The 18,965-nt window shown below is 45.9% G+C and overlaps 1 protein-coding gene across 1 annotated transcript; it reads right to left on the bottom strand.

Annotated features, from left to right (window-relative positions):
* Positions 1-444: 444 nt before the first annotated feature.
* LOC110525298 (histone-lysine N-methyltransferase SETD1B) lies at positions 445-16,053 on the bottom strand. The gene is made up of 17 exons (XM_090237327.1): positions 15,916-16,053; positions 15,649-15,753; positions 15,274-15,538; positions 15,016-15,128; positions 7,759-8,919; positions 6,866-7,609; positions 6,613-6,729; positions 6,405-6,498; positions 6,093-6,289; positions 5,852-5,978; positions 5,258-5,731; positions 4,023-5,105; positions 3,657-3,823; positions 3,438-3,563; positions 3,215-3,334; positions 2,897-3,034; positions 445-686 (listed from the first exon to the last, which is right to left on the bottom strand). Exons 1-17 carry the CDS (start codon positions 16,051-16,053, stop codon positions 513-515), a joined length of 5,343 nt encoding a protein of 1,780 aa, XP_090093453.1. The 3' UTR covers positions 445-512.
* Positions 16,054-18,965: the final 2,912 nt, after the last annotated feature.

The following is an 18,965-nucleotide window of genomic DNA, read 5'->3' as shown; positions in this document are numbered from 1 at the left end:
TCATTCACAGTGTTTGTGTGTGCGAGAGAGAACTTGTGAAAAAGACATAATGAGCCAAATGATTTATAAATATAGTGACCACTCTGCCTAAAACAACCAACCTGAGAGAACAATTACCAAAATAACTTAATAAAATGCTTGACACAAGCTGAATACATCTTCATTAGCTCTCATGAATGAAAACATTTAACTCATCATGTACACATTTGCACAAGAAATCACCTCTACAGGGCAAGGCAACATCATACCCCATCCTGTGTAGTCATTTTAAGGGAGAGGAGAACAGCGCCCACGGTGTGTGTTTTTTCCACAAACTGTTTTAACAATAAATAACTTTTTTTTAAAGGAACTTCAATTGTCTGCCCAAGAGTTGCTGAACATCTTTGAATCTTCAGCTTGCTCCACTCTTCATGAACCTTGGTTGGAAAGGGAGGTCTTATTATTCCTATGTCAGGAACTGTAAGGCAGCAGGACAGTGCTTGAGAGGTGGGATGGAGACAAGGGTTCAGAGTTCAGTTGAGGGAGCCCTGGCAGTTCTCTGCTCCACACAGACAGGGAATCTTCTCATCCTCGATGGGGAACTTGTAATCATACGTGATCTCCTCATTGACACTGATGGACTGCCGGGAGTAGATCACTATCTTCTTCTGGGATTTCACTGTGATTATTTTTGCATAGCAATTAGGCTGAAGAGAGAAAATGTATTACTAAGTCATCAGTGTGATTAGAGTTGCAAAGCTACCGGTAATTTACCATAGTTAAAGTAATATTCAATCATTTTGGTAATTAACAGAAAATATATGGCAATCTATTATAACTTTGGTAATTTATACTTGAATAACTTTTGAAAAATGTAATAATGTGTAGAATTCATTTTTTATATCTATGTCCATATTGTAAATTAGTATGTAGTAGATCTAACATATGGCTAAAGAGAAAATATCCTAATTAATGATAAAAGCATCTAATCAACAATGGCATTATTATCAATGAACTCTGAAACTCTTCCAACTATTGACTTTTTCACAACTGCCAGCAGTTTGACGCCAAAACATTTACAACAAACACATATTGACATAGTAAAATAAATAAGTCTGTAAAAAATATAAAGGATATTTCATGCTGAAAACTTTATATTAAACACCAATGGTATTAACTAAGTTGATGGTAAATATTTAGGATAATGTTTTACAGCACTCATCTTATTTAATCAATTATTTAATTAATTGAACACACAGAGGACCAGAGATAATTAAAATGCACTGAAAAGATTTGGCATGGGTCCTCAGATCCTCAGAAGGTTCTACAGCTGCACCATCGAGAGCATGGTTGTTCACTGCCTGGTATGGCAACTGCTCGGCCTCTGACCGCAAGGCACTACAGAGGGTAGTGTGAATGGCCCAGTACATCATTGGGGCCAAGCTTCCTGCCATCCAGGTCCTCAATACCAGGCGGTGTCAGAGGAAGGCTCTAAAAATGGTCAAAGACTGCAGCCACCCTAGTCATAGACTGTTCTCTCTGCTACCGCACGGCAAGCGGTACCCGGAGCGCTAAGTCTAGGTCCAAGAGGCTTCTAAACAGCTTCTACCCCCAAGCCATAAGACTCCAGAACATCTAATCAAATGGCTACCCAGACTATTTGCATTGCCCCCCCCCCCCCCCCCCCTTTACACCGCTGCTACTCTCTGTTGTTGTTGTCATCTATGCATAGTCACTTCAATAACTCTACCTACATGTACATATTACCTCAACTAACTGGTGCCCCCACACATTGACTCTGTACCGGTACCCCCCTTTATATAGTCTCCACATTGACTCTGTACCGGTACCCCCCTGTATATAGTCTCCACATTGACTCTGTACCGGTACCCCCCTTTATATAGTCTCCACATTGACTCTGTACCGGTACCCCCCTTTATATAGTCTCCACATTGACTCTGTACCGGTACCCCCCTGTATATAGTCTCCACATTGACTCTGTACCGGTACCCCCCTTTATATAGTCTCCACATTGACTCTGTACCGGTACCCCCCTTTATATAGTCTCCACATTGACTCTGTACCGGTACCCCCCTTTATATAGTTTCCACATTGACTCTGTACCGGTACCCCCCTGTATATAGTCTCCACATTGACTCTGTACCGGTACCCCCCTTTATATAGTCTCCACATTGACTCTGTACCGGTACCCCCCTGTATATAGTCTCCACATTGACTCTGTACCGGTACCCCCCTTTATATAGTCTCCACATTGACTCTGTACCGGTACCCCCCTTTATATAGTCTCCACATTGACTCTGTACCGGTACCCCCCTGTATATAGTCTCCACATTGACTCTGTACCGGTACCCCCCTGTATATAGTCTCCACATTGACTCTGTACCGGTACCCCCCTTTATATAGTCTCCACATTGACTCTGTACTGGTACCCCCCTTTATATAGTCTCGCTATTGTTGTTTTACCGCTGCTCTTTAATTACTTGCTACTTTTATTTCTTATTCTTATCCGTATTCTGGGAAACTGCATTGTTGGTTGGGGGCTCGTAAGTAAGCAGCATTTCACTGTAAGGTCTACACCTGTTCGATTCGGTGCATATGACTAATACAATTTGATTTGATTTGAATTAGACACCTGTAATAATCTGAAGTACCCAAAAAGGGTCACTAGGTGTCTTGTGCTAGATTGAAAGATGCCCACAAAAATCTGGTATTTTACTGGTAAACTTTGAATGTTTCCAGTAATATACCCGCCATTTGCAACCCCTATGTGTGATAGTCTGACCATTGTATCTGTTTACAAAATGTTTCATAAATGATCAGTACTATAAATCAAACCATTTACAACACATAATAGTTCTGAAATGCAAAACATTTCCATAGACCATAAACCACTCACATTGCAGCTGTGGTTGATAAATCTGGCCAAGTTCCCATATTTAGTGGCATCGATGATGGTATCCTGATCGACCCGGAACAGGTAGCTGCTCCCAATCCCCTCATCTTCATAGCGCTTCTCCCGCATATCTGCAATCACCTGAGGAGAGGGGTGGCGTGTCCATTCACACAAGTCACTCAGTTCAGAATTAGCTCTAGATGAAATGTACATGTAAATGAATATGTATCAAAATGTTACACCAGTCTGCTGTGCCCCTTACTTCATGTCCCTTATTGTCCTACCTATTTACTGGGTACTGTGGCCCAGTCTGTGTCTCACCTGTCTGATGCACTGGCCCACATACTCAATCACCATCTCATCTGCTGCTATGGGCTCCAGGGCAAACAGGCCCCAGTCATGGATGTGACTGCGGCAGAAACGAATCCTCTTCTTGCGGAACTGAAACACAGGAATATCGTCTGTGACTAAAGCCTCATGTCGTCTGCAGAGAGATACACTGAACTGTACTGTCTGTCTGGGCACAGATGAGTGGTTGACTGACCTTAAGCTGGTTAAACCTGAGCAGGTCACTGTCACAGCTGAAGGAGGAGAGCAGACGGCGTTGTTCAGACCTGAACTCAGACCCAGACCGCAGGGAAGGGTGCGGCTGGCCTGAAAGACCTACCCCCTGCAGAAATTAAATATTGTCCATTATCAAAGCAGTCAATTATCAGGTATGGCATACATTAACATGGGGTAAGAGCTGTTCCTCTCTGAATACCTGGGTGTCTGCAGAGGGCTGGTCTGTATTCAAACACGTGCTGTTGAGGTATTTTATTTTGTCATTCTTGCTGATTTTGTAAAAGCCCTCGCTGCGGGCAGATCCTGTCACATGGTCCCACATCCAATCATTGAGCTCCTTCCTCTTCTCCGTCAAGACTCTGGTGAGTGCAAAGGGGTCAAGGGAACTAGACAATAATTCACTGATGTATAGAGGAATATGTATGCAATTCTTAATTAATTTCAATTTGCAACACTTAGTCTATAAGAAATTATTTCTAAAACATACACAATAACAGTTGAGATCCCATTAGTGTATCAGTGTCCAGTGACAGTATGGTAATAACAGCTCTGTAGTAAAGGATATGAGGGTGGGGGACCCATAGAGTGTCACTGAGCCAGCTGAAGCCATTGTCCTGCTGTAGCAGCCTGTCATAGGTGACCTGCAGCAGCTTGGAATCCTCCTCATCCAGGCCCTCCTTCCAGACACTGTGGAGGACAGTCATCTCCTCACTTCGTGACCGACGACAGGGACTGGCCGAGAAGACAGAGGGCATGGCTCTCTGCACTGACCTCATCCTTTGCCATCGCCTCATCTTCCGCCTCATCTTCCGCCTCATTCTTGGTTGTACCCTCCTCCAGGAACACTCCTCCATCTCTCTCTGGTTCTCCACATCCGCCAGCCCTGACCAGTTCACTAGGCCCTGCAGGGGTAATTTCCTCTGGGACCCAGGATTAGGATTAAGCCACACATACCCATGGCCAGAAGTCTCTGCTGATGACTCAGACAGGCTGCTAGGAGAAGAAGCTAAAACAGGTGAGTCTGTAAGCATTTCATCACGGGATAAAGGAGCACCATTTGTCCTCTGTGAAGAGGCCAACATAACGGTGGTATTCCTGTGTGTTCTCTTGGTTGGGATGAAGTCCCTCCCAGGAGTTTGTGGGGTCCTGATGTAAAGGCCGGTGCACAGGGAGGGAAGGGGGAAAGGGTTACAGGGAGTGGGACTAAACCCCGGGCCTCCCTCTGTGAGGCCTGAATCTCTCCCCGGTGTCACTGGCACCCTCCAGGGGGTAAGGGGATTCCATAGACCCCTCTCATCTCTCCCTGGTGTTTTGGGCATGTCCTCGTATGTTGGGTACGAGGCTAAGGCAGGGGGATGAGTGGGGCGGCTCTGGGACAAAGGCTCACTGTCTGTGCGGGAAAAGGAGAGGAGGTGGTCCATAGAGTCCTCCTCACTCTCAAGGAGGGCCTCTGCTCCCCGACCAGGAGTGTGTGGCAGTTCCACCTCCTCCACAGCAGGGGGGGTTGGTTTGCTCTTGAACAGTAGGTCTGAGTCGCTGTCCCCCAGAGAGCCAGTGGGGGTGAGAGGCCGGAGGTTCTCCACGTTATCTGGTGACTCAACGCTCCATTCAGGGCTATCTATCTCCACTGCAAAATCAGGCTCCACCACTGCTGGTAGAGGAAAATAAACACTCTGTTTTGTTGAATCTAATCCCTGTAATTGCTGTCAGGCTTTAAATGCATACATAAGAGTTGTTTGAATGTTATTGAAGAGCACTTTTATTATTATTTACCAATACATGCATGTATTTAAAATCTACCTGGCAGGCCTATGGGTGAGGGGGCCTGGAGATCATGGTGGTGCTCACTGGACAGGAGCTCCATCCCTGGGTCAGGTCGGCTTGTGCAGCTGGTGCGCCCAAAGACATCTCGAGTCAGACAGACTGAGTGCTTCTCCTCCCAAGGCTGATCCCTCAGGACCGGCTCTGACCCATCCAGTAGGTCCAGCTCTGTGCCTGGGGTAAGAGGGGCTGAGGGTGTGGCCGGGGGCTCCAGATCCATCTCCTCCTCATCTGATGACAACACCACACACTCTACCTCCCTGTTGACCTCATCAGCATCTCCATCTGTCTCCTCCTCTTCCTCTGTCTCCTGGTCAGAACTGGAGTCATAGTCTGAGAAGTCTTCACTTTCCTCAAAGGAGGAGTCAGAGGAGTCAGACTCTGAGAGGTATTCACTGTCTTCTGAGGAGTAAGACTCCTCTGAGACCTCTGAGAGGCTTACCCTGGCAACTTCTGGTAAATGAGAAAACAATAATGTGCATTTCAGTATGTGTAACAGATTTATTGAAGTAGATTTATTAAGCAACTATTAAAACCCCTTAAGACAAAAACTCAAAGCTTCTTAAACATTACCCTCATTTGGAGACTGTAATCCTCTTGTAACTTTAGAGAAGACCACATCTTCATCATCATCTTCATCATCATCTTCATCCTCGTCCACTTCTTCCTCTTTTTGTTCACTGTCATCATTCTCATCCCTCTGCTGAAAAAAATAAAAAATAAATTAGTTAATGCAACTTAAACATATAATTTGATTAAATACATTTGGCATTTCGGTATTGCTGTTGATTGACAGCTGGAAACCTCTGTGCACCTGGCGTTGGGGAACCTTGTCTGCTTCCACAGTATCCTCCTCTTTGTCTCTTGTTGGCTCCCCCTCTTTCTCTCTGCTCTCCTCTTCCCCCTCACTGTCCAGCTCCAGTGGCCTTGCATGTCTTCGCCTCACAGCTGGAATAGTTCCAGTTTTTGGGGACCTGTCCAATGTGTGATTCGTTATATTACTCTCCAGCTCTAAGGGGAAAGAGAAAGAAAGCGTGCTAAGCATTCACAATATTCTCATTGTAAAACCAATTGAAATCATACTGGGGAGTAAATATGTTGCCTTGTCCGAATGCACAGCACTAACCAGCACTCTCATGTGCATCATTAACAGGTGTGTAGGGACACTTTCTTTTGGGGTCCTCTGAGGCAGTCGATTCGTCGGACTCTTTCTTCTTTACCTACACATGAACACAAGTCACGATAATCATGATAATCACCTCCACAGACACAGTCACACTGTACCTTGTTTGAGCTCCTTCATGATACGTTTAGTTGTAGCAGCAGAAGCCTACCTTGAAGGAAGGCAGGTTGGTGGCACCACGCGGGCCAATGTTCTGTCTTAGGGAGTCTCTTGGTTTGGCCCTCACCTCCACTCTACCCTCTCTGGCATTCACAAGACTTACAGCAATCTGAAAAATGACGAAATGAAGAAGCATTATGAACATTATAGCAAAAAAACACAAGTATCAAAACAGATAATTTGCTGTGGTGTAGAAGAGTTCTGTATCTTCAACTATACTGAACTTCAACTAGGTAGTAGCTCACCTTAGCTTTCTGCTCCTGGCCATCCCACCACTCATCAAACGCCCTGAAGGCTACCCCCTCAACCATTTTACGGTTGATGTCTCTCTTCACGATGGACTTAAGCTCCTCCGTAATGACAGCCAGCACCTTTTCCACTGTGGCCTTATGAGGGTCCTCCTGCAGAGGCAGGTAGCCTGGCGGGGGCACAGAGGGGTTGAAGGTGGGCATGAAGGGAGGCAGGGGCCAGGGTTGCCCAGTAAAAGACACTGGCACACTGCCACACCCAGGCAGACCATTCACCTTGTCCATATGCACAGTGTGCAGCGTATTCAAGGGATATGGGTAAACTGGATGTAGGATAGAGGGAGGGGCTGCCATAGTTGGAGGAGGCCCAAGGATAGTGAGGGGGGGAGGAATGTGTGGAGGAAGCAGATGGAATCCTGGAGGTGGGATTGGAATAGAAAGAGGAGCAGAAATGGGATGGATGGAAGGGTGGATTTGAGGGTGAGGGTTGGAGGGAGAGAATCGAATGGGGAGGTTGGAGTGGGTGATTGATGGGGGAGGATTGGAAGAGGGAACTGAAGAGTGAGGATTGTAGGGAGGGATTGGAGCAGGGTGATTGAGAGAGGAGATTGGAAGAGGCTGTCGCAAGGAGGGAATGAAGGAGTTGACTGTGATGCTCCTGGAACAATGGCTTTTGAGATTCGACATTCCAGATTGCCCCGCATTTGAGATGTCCTTGTCTTCCCCTGGCAAATGGAGACCCTGTGAAAGAAATGATAAATTAATAGATTGTAACCCCTCTCCCCAATGTGCAATGCAAGAAATCTGTCCCTAATTCTTTATCTGTGATGTTGTTTGTTAAATCTCGTTAAACATATCAATGTGTTCATACTCTCTATTTTCTCCAATACCTGAGAAAATGATAAGGAATGGAGTGCCCGTCCCATATACTTTTCACTAGAGGTTGACTGATCTGCATGGTCCATCTCTGTTCCTTTACTTCTCTCCCTTTGAGCGAGAGAGAGCGTCCCAGGAGGCCAGGGGGGCTGTGAGGTCCATGTTAGAGAAGGCATCCCTGGAAGGGACTCGTCTCCTTCCCACTCAGGGAGGGAAGTGGGACTGACATCCTCCAGACCATCACTGGTGGTGGGGTGGGTACAGTTCACAGGAGATCCACTACGGGCTGGGGTGTGGTCAGACTCAGGAGAGTACATCGAGACAGGGGAGAATGGGGAAACAGGGCTGTCCTGAGAGTGCACTTCAGCATCCAAACCCCTTTCACCATGTAGAGGGAGGCAGGAACTCTGAGTCTTGCTGAGAAGCATCTCAATGCGTGAGTCCAGGCTGTGGCTCTCTGCCTCTGGGATGAGGCTTCCAGGAGAGTTATTGGGAGGGGAAGGGGGCGGTTCTATAAGGCCCGCATCGGGTCCAGAAGGGGGAGACTGGGGTCTCTCTCTCAGAGGTACCACGTTCATACTTGTGGCACTGGCAGAGCTGTTGCTCAGAGGGAAAGCCTCAGAGGCAGGAGGTAGAGAGGGCACCCTCCAGGACTCCTGTTCAGGAAGGGAGAGGGGAGGCTCTGTGGCAGGTTTATCATCAGCAGAGGGCAGGCGGTTCTGATACCAGAAGACGGAAGATTTGTAGCTGCCGCTAGCAACCTGGGTTTGGGGCTGGAGAGGACGGTGAGGTTGGAGGTGTTTGAGGAGAGAGCTCAGCTCTGAGCTCTGATGGTGGGATCTCATATAAGGTCTCCCTGGTTGACGATAGCAGACATCGCGCCTCAAGCGTCTGTGAGCACCGTATGAGGAGTGTTCACCCTGAGTGACTTGGTGGACTGGGGTGGTGTGCTGGCTAGAGTAGCAAGAGTCCTGAGAGAGGGGGGTCCCAGACAGGCAGGGGGTATGTGGGGTGCCCTGAGAGAGGGGTGTCTGCCCAAAGCTGCCCGGTGTGTCCTGCCAGATACTGGAGTAGGCTGTGTCTAGGGAGAGAGGTGTAGCCACGCTGGTGGGACTGGAAATAGACCTTGTCAATGATGAACTCCCATCAGTCAGTTTTTGCAGAGGTTTGCTGTCCTGAAGATGGAGGAAACAAAACAGAGTGGCTAAAATGAAGCAACGAAGCATCTCACATCGCCTCAGCCGAGTCTACTCACATCACCATAACCAAAAACAACTTAGAGAAGTTGTTTTTGAGCTATTGCTCAAGCTATTGCTCGCCTGAGGTAGAGTATCCCATGATAAGCTGTAGACTACACTATCTACCTAGAGAGTTTTCATCTGTATTGTTCGTAGCTGTTTACATAACACCACAGACTAAGACAGCATTGAATGAGCTGTATTTTGCCATGAGCAAACAAGAAAACGCTCACCCAGAGGTGGCGCTTCTAGTAGCCGGGGACTTTAATGCTGGGAAACTTAAATCCGTTTTACCTCATTTTTATCAGAATGTGCAACCAGAGGGAGAAAAAAAAACTTTGGACCACCTTTACTCCACACACAAAGAGACATACAAAGCTCTTCCTCGCCCCCCATTTGGCAAATCTTACCATAATTCTATCCTCCTGATTCCTGCTTACAAACAAAAATTAAAGCAGGAAGCACCAGTGACTAGATCAAGAAAAATAAGCTACAGGACTGTTTTGCTAGCACAGACTGGAAAATGTTCCGGGATTCCTCCGATGGCATTGAGGAGTACACCAGATCAGTCATTGGCTTCATCAATAAGTGCATCGATGACATCGTCCCCTACGTACATACCCCACCCAACCAGAAGCCATGGATTACAGGCAACATCCGCACTGAGCTAAAGGCTAGAGCTGCCGCTTTCAAGGAGCAGGACTCTAACCCAGAAGCTTATAAGAAATCCCGCTAAGACTTCTGACGAACCATCAAACAGGCAAAGTGTCAAAACAGGACTAAGATCGAATCGTACTACACCGGCACTGACGCTTGTCGGATGTGGCAGGGCTTTCAAACCATTACAGACAACAAAGGGAAACACAGCTGAGAGCTGCCCAGTGACACGAGCTTACCAGATGAGCTAAACTACTTCTATGCTCGCTTCGAGGCAAATAACACTGAAACATGCATGAGAGCACCAGCTGTTCTAGAAGACTGTGTGATCGTGCTCTCCGCAGCCGATGTGAGTAAGACCTTTAAACAGGTCAACATTCACAAGGCTGCAGGGCCAGACGGATTACCAGGACATGTACTGCAAGCATGCGCTGACCAACTGGCAAGTGTCTTTACTGACATTTTCAACCTCTCCCTATTCAAGTCTGTAATACCAACATGTTTTAAGCAGACCACCATAGTGCTTGTGCCCAAGAACACTAAGGTAACCTGCCTAAATTACTACCGACCCGTAGCACTCACATCTGGCGCCGACAGAGATGGCCGCCTCGCTTCGCGTTCCTAGGAAACTATGCAGTTTTTAGGTTTTTTTACGTGTTATTTCTTACATTGGTACCCCAGGTCATCTTAGGTTTCATTACATACAGTCGAGAAGAACTACTGAATATAAGAGCAGCGTCAACTCACCATCAGTACGACCAAGAATATGACTTTCGCGAAGCGGATCCTGTGTTCTGCCTTTCACCCAGGACAACGGAATGGATCCCAGCCGGCGACCCCAAAAAACGACTTTGTAAAAGGGGGAAACGAAGCGGTCTTCTGGTCAGGCTCCGGAGACGGGCACATCGCGTGCCACTCCCTAGCATTCTACTCGCCAATGTCCAGTCTCTTGACAACAAGGTTGATGAAATCCGAGCAAGGGTAGCATTCCAGAGGGACATCAGAGACTGTAACGTTCTTTGCTTCACGGAAACATGGCTCACTGGAGAGATGCTATCGGAGTCGGTGCAGCCAGCTGGTTTCTCCACACATCGCGCCGACAGAAACAAACATCTTTCTGGTAAGAAGAGGGGCGGGGGCGTATGCTTCATGGTTAACGAGACGTGGTGTGGTCACAACAACATACAGGAACTCAAGTCCTTCTGTTCACCTGATTTAGAATTCCTCACAATCAAATGTCGACCGCATTATCTACCAAGGGAATTCTCTTCGATTATAATCACAGCCATATATATTCCCCCCCAAGCAGACACATCGATGGCTCTGAACAAACTTTATTTGACTCTTTACAAACTGGAATCCATATATCCTGAGGCTGCATTCATTGTAGCTGGGGATTTTAACAAGGCTAATCTGAAAACAAGACTCCCTAAATTGTATCAGCATATCGATTGCGCAACCAGGGCTGGAAAAACTTTGGATCATTGCTATTCTAACTTCCGCGACACATATAAGGCCCTGCCCCGCTCTCCTTTCGGAAAAGCTGACCACGACTTCATTTTGTTTATCCCTGCCTACAGACAGAAACTAAAACAAGAAGCTCCCGCGCTGAGGTCTGTTCAACGCTGGTCCGACCAATCTGATTCCACACTCCAAGACTGCTTCCATCACGTGGACTGGGATATGTTTCGTATTGCATCAAACAACGACATTGACGAATACGCTGATTCGGTGAGCGAGTTCATTAGAACGTGCGTTGAAGATGTCGTTCCCATAGCAACGATTAAAACATTCCCAAACCAGAAACCGTGGATTGATGGCAGCATTCGCGTGAAACTGAAAGCGCGACCACTGCTTTTAATCAGGGCAAGGTGACCGGAAACATGACTGAATACAAACAGTGTAGCTATTCCCTCCGCAAGGCAATCAAACAAGCTAAGAGTCAGTATAGAGACAAAGTAGAATCTCAATTCAACGGCTCAGACACAAGAGATATGTGGCAGGGTCTACAGTCAATCACGGATTACAAAAAGAAAACCAGCCCCGTCACGGACCAGGATGTCTTGCTCCCAGGCAGACTAAATAACTTTTTTGCCCGCTTTGAGGACAATACAGTGCCACTGACACGGCCCGCAACCAAAACATGCGGACTCTCCTTCACTGCAGCCGACGTGAGGAAAACATTTAAACGTGTTAACCCTCGCAAGGCTGCAGGCCCAGACGGCATCCCCAGCCGTGCCCTCAGAGCATGCGCAGACCAGCTGGCTGGTGTGTTTATGGACATATTCAATCAATCCCTATCCCAGTCTGTTGTTCCCACATGCTTCAAGAGGGCCACCATTGTTCCTGTTCTCAAGAAAGCTAAGGTAACTGAGCTAAACGACTACCGCCCCGTAGCACTCACTTCCGTCATCATGAAGTGCTTTGAGAGACTAGTCAAGGACCATATCACCTCCACCCTACCTGACACCCTAGACCCACTCCAATTTGCTTACCGCCCAAATAGGTCCACAGACGATGCAATCTCAACCACACTGCACACTGCCCTAACCCATCTGAACAAGAGGAATACCTATGTGAGAATGCTGTTCATCGACTACAGCTCGGCATTTAGCACCATAGTGCCCTCCAAGCTCGTCATCAAGCTCGAGACCCGGGTCTCGACCCCGCCCTGTGCAACTGGGTACTGGACTTCCTGACGGGCCGCCCCCAGGTGGTGAGGGTAGGCAACAACATCTCCACCCCGCTGATCCTCAACACTGGGGCCCCACAAGGGTGCGTTCTGAGCCCTCTCCTGTACTCCCTGTTCACCCACGACTATGTGGCCACGCACGCCTCCAACTCAATCATCAAGTTTGCGGACGACACAACAGTGGTAAGCTTGATTACCAACAACGACGACGAGATGGCCTACAGGGAGGAGGTGAGGGCCCTCGGAGTGTGGTGTCAGGGAAATAACCTCCCACTCAACGTCAACAAAACGTGAACGTTGATTGTGGACTTCAGGAAACAGCAGAGGGAACACCCCCCTATCCACATCGATGGAACAGTAGTGGAGAGGGTAGTAAGTTTTAAGTTCCTCGGCGTACACATCACAGACAAACTGAATTGGTCCACCCACACAGACAGCATCGTGAAGAAGGCGCAGCAGCGCCTCTTCAACCTCAGGAGGCTGAAGAAATTCGGCTTGTCACCAAAAGCACTCACAAACTTCTACAGATGCACAATCGAGAGCATCCCGTCGTGCTGTATCACCGCCTGGTACGGCAACTGCTCCGCCCACAACCGTAAGGCTCTCCAGAGGGTAGTGAGATCTGCACAACGCATCACCGGGGGCAAACTACCTGCCCTCCAGGACACCTACACCACCCGATGTCACAGGAAGGCCATAAAGATCATCAAGGACAACAACCACCCGAGCCACTGCCTGTTCACCCCGCTATCATCCAGAAGGCGAGGTCAGTACAGGTGCATCAAAGCTGGGACCGAGAGACTGAAAAACAGCTTCTATCTCAAGGCCATCAGACTGTTAAACAGCCACCACTAACATTGAGTGACTGCTGCCAACACACTGACACTGACTCAACTCCAGCCACTTTAATAATGGGAATTGATGGGAAATTATGTAAATATATCACTAGCCACTTTAAACAATGCTACCTTATATAATGTTACTTACCCTACATTATTCATCTCATATGCATACGTATATACTGTACTCTATATCATCGACTGCATCCTTATGTAATACATGTATCACTAGCCACTTTAACTATGCCACTTTGTTTACATACTCACCTCATGTATATACTGTACTCGATACCATCTACTGTATCCTGCCTATGCTGCTCTGTACCATCACTCATTCATATATCCTTATGTACATTTTCTTTATCCCCTTACACTGTGTATAAGACAGTAGTTTTGGAATTGTTAGTTAGATTACTTGTTGGTTATTACTGCATTGTCGGAACTAGAAGCACAAGCATTTCGCTACACTCGCATTAACATCTGTTAACCATGTGTATGTGACAAATAAAATTTGATTTGATTTGATTTGATTTGAAGGCGAGGTCAGTACAGGTGCATCAAAGCTGGGACCGAGAGACTGAAAAACAGCTTCTATCTCAAGGCCATCAGACTGTTAGACAGCCACCACTAACATTGAGTGGCTGCTGCCAACATACTGACTCAACTCCAGCCACTTTAATATTGGAAAAATTAGTGTAAAAAATGTATCACTAGCCACTTTAAACAATGCCACTTAATATAATGTTTACATACCCTACATTACTCATCTCATATGTATATACTGTACTCGATACCATCTACTGCATCTTGCCTATGCCATTCTGTACCATCACTCATTCATATATCTTAATGTACATATTCTTCATCCCTTTACACTTGTGTGTATAAAGTAGTTGTTGTGAAATTGTTAGGTTAGATTACTCGTTGGTTATTACTGCATTGTCGGAACTAGAAGCACAAGCATTTCGATACACTCGCATGAACATCTGCTAACCATGTGTATGTGACAAATAAAATTTGATTTGAATTGAAAACTAACATGGTCCAAGCACACCAACACCAAACCTAATCCCCCCAGGAGACTGAAAAGATTTGGCATGGGTCCTCAGATCATGGGTCCTGTAGAACCCTCAAAAGGTTCTACAGCTGCACCATCGAGAGCATCCTGCCTGACTGGTTGCATCACTGCCTGGTATGGCAACTGCAAGGCATAGGGTAGTACGAACGGCCCAGTACATCACTGGGGCCAAGCTTCCTGCCATCCAGGACCTCTATACCAAGCAGTGTCAGAGGAAGGCCTTAAAAATTGTCAAAGACTCCAGCCACCCTATTCATAGACTGTTCTCTCTGCTACTGCACGGCAAGCTTCTACTCCCAAGCCATAAGACTCCAGAACATCTAATCAAATGGCTACACAGACTATTTGCATTGCCCCCCCCCCCCTTTACACCGCTGCTACTCTCTGTTGTTATCATCTATGCATAGTCACTTCAATAACTCTAGCTACATGTACATATTACCTCAATTAACCAGTGCCCCCGCACATTGACTCTGTACCGGTACCCCTCTGTATATAGTCTCGCTATTGTTATTTTACTGCTGCTCTTTAATTACTTGTTAACTTTATTTCTTATTCTTATCTGTATTTTTTTAAACTGCATTGTTGGTTAGGGGCTCATAAGTAAGCATTTCACTGTAAGGACTACACCTGTTGTATTTGGCGCATGTGACTAATACAATTTGATTTGATTTTAATGAGCAGTAATAAACATAAGATTGAATTCTGTCTGTCAAAGAACTATAAATGGAACACATTAGAACAGTAGAGCAGTAAAACTCTATTACCTGCAATCTCTCAGTTAGGCGTTGGAGGGTGTGCTCATCACTGCCCAGTGGCAATGTCGAAGGGGTGTAGAGTCCACTAACAAGAAGATGGAAGTACCGCATTCTGTTTTTACCTATAAAAGGATTAGAGTCAGATGGATCACTACCCAAAAGCCAATTGAAAATCATAAATCATAATCTATTACCACATTTATTGACATTAGTTATGTATGTGTAATTAAGCCTATTTTCAATGATCAATCAATTATATTAACCTACCCTTTGGATCAAGTTCCACGTGGATAATGTTCCCCATGACAGAGGTGTCATGAAGGTGTTCCACAGTGTCCTTTGCAGCCTTGACTGTGTCGAAGATGACTTTAGCAATTCCTAAATGCTTCTTGTTTTTAGGATTATACAAGATTTCCACTTCCTCAATCTGTCCGTACTTTATGCACATGTCAGTCAAGAAACCCTCCCTTACGTTGTCATTTAACCTGGCAAATGTCACTTCCTTGGGTGGGCCGACATAGCATTCATCAATCTATAAACATTAATCAGATAACAGATTGTCAGTTGGTAAACAATTATTATTATTATTATCCATCTAAGATTGCATTTCACATGATGTCATCACAGAAAATGAGGTGTTACCTTAAATTTGGGGACCAGCAGGTCAGTGTCTCTGAATTTGGTCCAAAGACGACAGATTCTGGGATCCCGGACAGTATCCACAGGAAATGCCCCTAAGTCCTGAACCTGATATAGCATACATCAAGGAGATAAGAACACTCATGTGGGAACAGAAAAAAAGTGTGTTGTCAAAAGAAAGTTTAGGTCAAGGGCAACAGTATCTGTAATAACATTCAACAAGTAGCCTAACACAACTAGATGTAAAAATCGAAAATTAAATTTACTCACTGGCATGTTGAAATGATGCCCATCGTAACGATACACTTTATAAAACCCATTCTTCAACGCAGGGTCTACGATCAACTTGCAGCTCCTCCAGTGCTGAGGATGTTTTTCTCCGTGATTTACCTGATGGTTGATTTCCATTACATTCACCACACCTGAAAACGTAAACAGTAGGTCTATTGAACATACGGCATACGCAATAGCCTATATTTATTTAACAACATGTAAAACAAAAAAACATTGTTCTATGCGACACGATAAAATGCACAAATGTGATGGTAGACTGACTACTCGTTAGAGATTTTATCATCTGGTCCAAGCCATTGAAACACGCCCTGACAGGTGATGGAGAGATGGCGATTCACCTGTAGCTACCAATACAATGTTATTGTAATTCGTGATCTTTTACATGTTTTGCTGGTCTTAAGCACATTTTTATCGCGCTTTTCTTTTAATCGAGAATATGTTGCAATGTTTTTTATTTCTAATTTTCTCTTACCTGCACCGAAAGCTGCCTCCCACGGACCTACATTGTGCACCTGTTGTCATAGCACTTTTTTCCTTCCAGTTTACAGTATTGGGGACTGGGGACGGGAGCCTATTTATGAATCACTCCGCACATTCGATACTTTGAACGGAAGAAAATAATGTCAAGCTTCTGTCAATAAAATAGGCCTTCATTAAAATATAAAAGGTTTACTATATGTAAAGTTATAGAAATATGGAGAGTGTAGGATCTAGACGACGAATTGTTGGAGAAAGTACCTAAATCTACAATCATTCATCAGGTGTTCCCCAAAAAAGAAAGGAAAACAAACACGGTACAGGTCACCCACCTCAGTTACTGATCACTGTGTTTTATTAAATCATTTTTATAAAATATAAATTATTCAATTATTATTGGATTCTACCTACGGTATATGGATTCTACAAACAAGCATTCGAGTATTCGTACATAAATTATCTTCTATCTGATTGATGTACATACTTTAGCATTTGATCCACTAGGTGGCATATATATTTAATCTGTTTTGAAAGGGTGGAACAGACAGCCATAATACTAAAGGGTCTGTTTCCATGACCCATATTAAAACATTTCCATTTGTTCACTCTCCTGCAAAAGGTTGATTTTGTTCTGGAGCTAATGAACAAGGGCTTTCCAGGTTATTTTGATTGTATCTCTTCTGGCTTTCATGTGTTCCTTGACAGGGTTGGTGAGTAACGGATTACATGTCATCTGTTACAAGTAAGGGATTACAAAAACCGATAACTGTAATCCGTTACGTTACCAGCAAAAGTATTGTAATCAGATTACAGATACTTTTGAAAAACTAGATGATTACTTGAGGATTATTTTTAAATTCAGAAAGGATGTTTGTGAAAAAAAAATCTTGGACACCTGTTTTCTCAATGACATTCAAATCAACATTGAAAAAGGCGCAAATGTAAGTTTGTTCCACCTGAGCGAGTCTGACCACAAGTCAGAGACCACTATGATGACACACCAAATGTGTTTTATGGATCGAGGGAAAAGAGCAGGAATAGGCTTTTGTAGGCTACAGTCCAAGCTATGTCTTCCAATGGTGCGACTGCTGTCGGCATCCGAATGTATCCAATTTGACAAAAAATTTTGCTTGGGGGTATCAGGATGACAGCAATAGTGTAGTCTACTGTGATATGGATATCACGTGTTATTGATATCTACATAGCGCATTGATGTGATCTGTTGCTCTCTGTGGTTGTTGTGGATAGCTGTTCACAAATCTAAAAGTGTATTTGAACACACTACTGCTTATCAATCATTGTTTTTGAAACCAGTAGACATGTTACGGTGCGTGAATGAGGACCCAAAAGCGAATTAACTTAAACAGAGCTTCTTTAATTACCAAACATAGGTAGGCTCAGACGGACCGGCAGATTCCGACAGGACAAGACAAGGTTACAGCAAACATGACGACAGTCTGGTTCAGGCATGAAACACAACAAACAAGAATCCGACAAAGACAGGAGCAGAAACAGAGAGAGATATAGGGACCTAATCAGAGGGAAAAAGGGAACAGGTGGGAAACGGGGTGAATGGGTAGTTAGGAGGAGACAAGGAACAGCTGGGGGAAAGCGGGGGAGAAAAGGTAACCTAATAACGACCAGCAGAGGGAGACAGGGTGAAGGGAAAGGACAGAGACAAGACACAACATGACAGTACATGACAGTACCCCCCCACTCACCGAGCGCCTCCTGGCGCACTCGAGGAGGAAACCTGGCGGCAACGGAGGAAATCCTCGATCAGCGCACGGTCCAGCACGTCCCGAGAGGGAACCCAACTCCTCTCCTCAGGACCGTACCCCTCCCAATCTACGAGGTACTGGTGACCACGGCCCCGAGGACGCATGTCCAAAATTCTACGGACCCTGTAGATGGGTGCGCCCTCGACAAGGATGGGGGGGGGGGGGGGGGAGACGAGCGGGGGCGCGAAGGACGGGCTTGATGCAGGAGACATGGAAGACCGGGTGGACGCGACGAAGGTATCGCGGAAGAAGAAGTCGAACTGCGACAGGATTAATGACCCGAGAAATACGGAACGGACCAATGAACCGCGGGGTCAACTTGCGAGAAGCCGTCTTAAGGGGAAGGTTCTGAGTGGAGAGCCAAACTCTCTGACCGCGACAATATCTAGGACTCTTAGTTCTACGCTTATTAGCAGCCCTCACAGTCTGCGTCCTATAACGGCAAAGTGCAGACCTGACCCTCTTCCAGGTGCGCTCGCAACGTTGGACAAAAGCCTGAGCGGAGGGGACGCTGGACTCGGCGAACTGAGATGAGAACAGCGGAGGCTGGTACCCGAGGCTACTCTGAAAAGGAGATAGCCCGGTCGCAGACGAAGGAAGCGAGTTGTGGGCGTATTCTGCCCAGGGGAGATGTTCTGACCAAGACGCAGGGTTACAAAAAGAAAGACTGCGTAAGATGCGACCAATAGTCTGATTGGCCCGTTCTGCTTGACCGTTAGACTGGGGGTGAAAGCCGGAAGAGAGACTGACGGAAGCCCCAATCAAACG

The sequence above is a fragment of the Oncorhynchus mykiss genome, chromosome 6 (assembly GCF_057628025.1).
Source record: "Oncorhynchus mykiss isolate SJ-2025 chromosome 6, ASM5762802v1, whole genome shotgun sequence".
Lineage (NCBI taxonomy): Eukaryota > Metazoa > Chordata > Actinopteri > Salmoniformes > Salmonidae > Oncorhynchus > Oncorhynchus mykiss.
This window is presented reverse-complemented; position numbering and strand designations above follow the sequence as displayed.

What these genes read in the sequence shown, in the direction of transcription:
- LOC110525298 (XM_090237327.1), bottom strand. Translation starts at nt 16,053, where the DNA reads ATGGAAATCAACCATCAGGTAAATCACGGAGAAAAACATCCTCAGCAC. An exon ending in GGCATCATTTCAACATGCCA is followed by an intron (nt 15,754 to 15,915) that starts GTGAGTAAATTT and finishes ATGCTATATCAG; the next exon opens with GTTCAGGACTTAGGGGCATT. An exon ending in GCCAGGAGCAGAAAGCTAAG is followed by an intron (nt 6,730 to 6,865) that starts GTGAGCTACTAC and finishes GTCATTTTTCAG; the next exon opens with ATTGCTGTAAGTCTTGTGAA.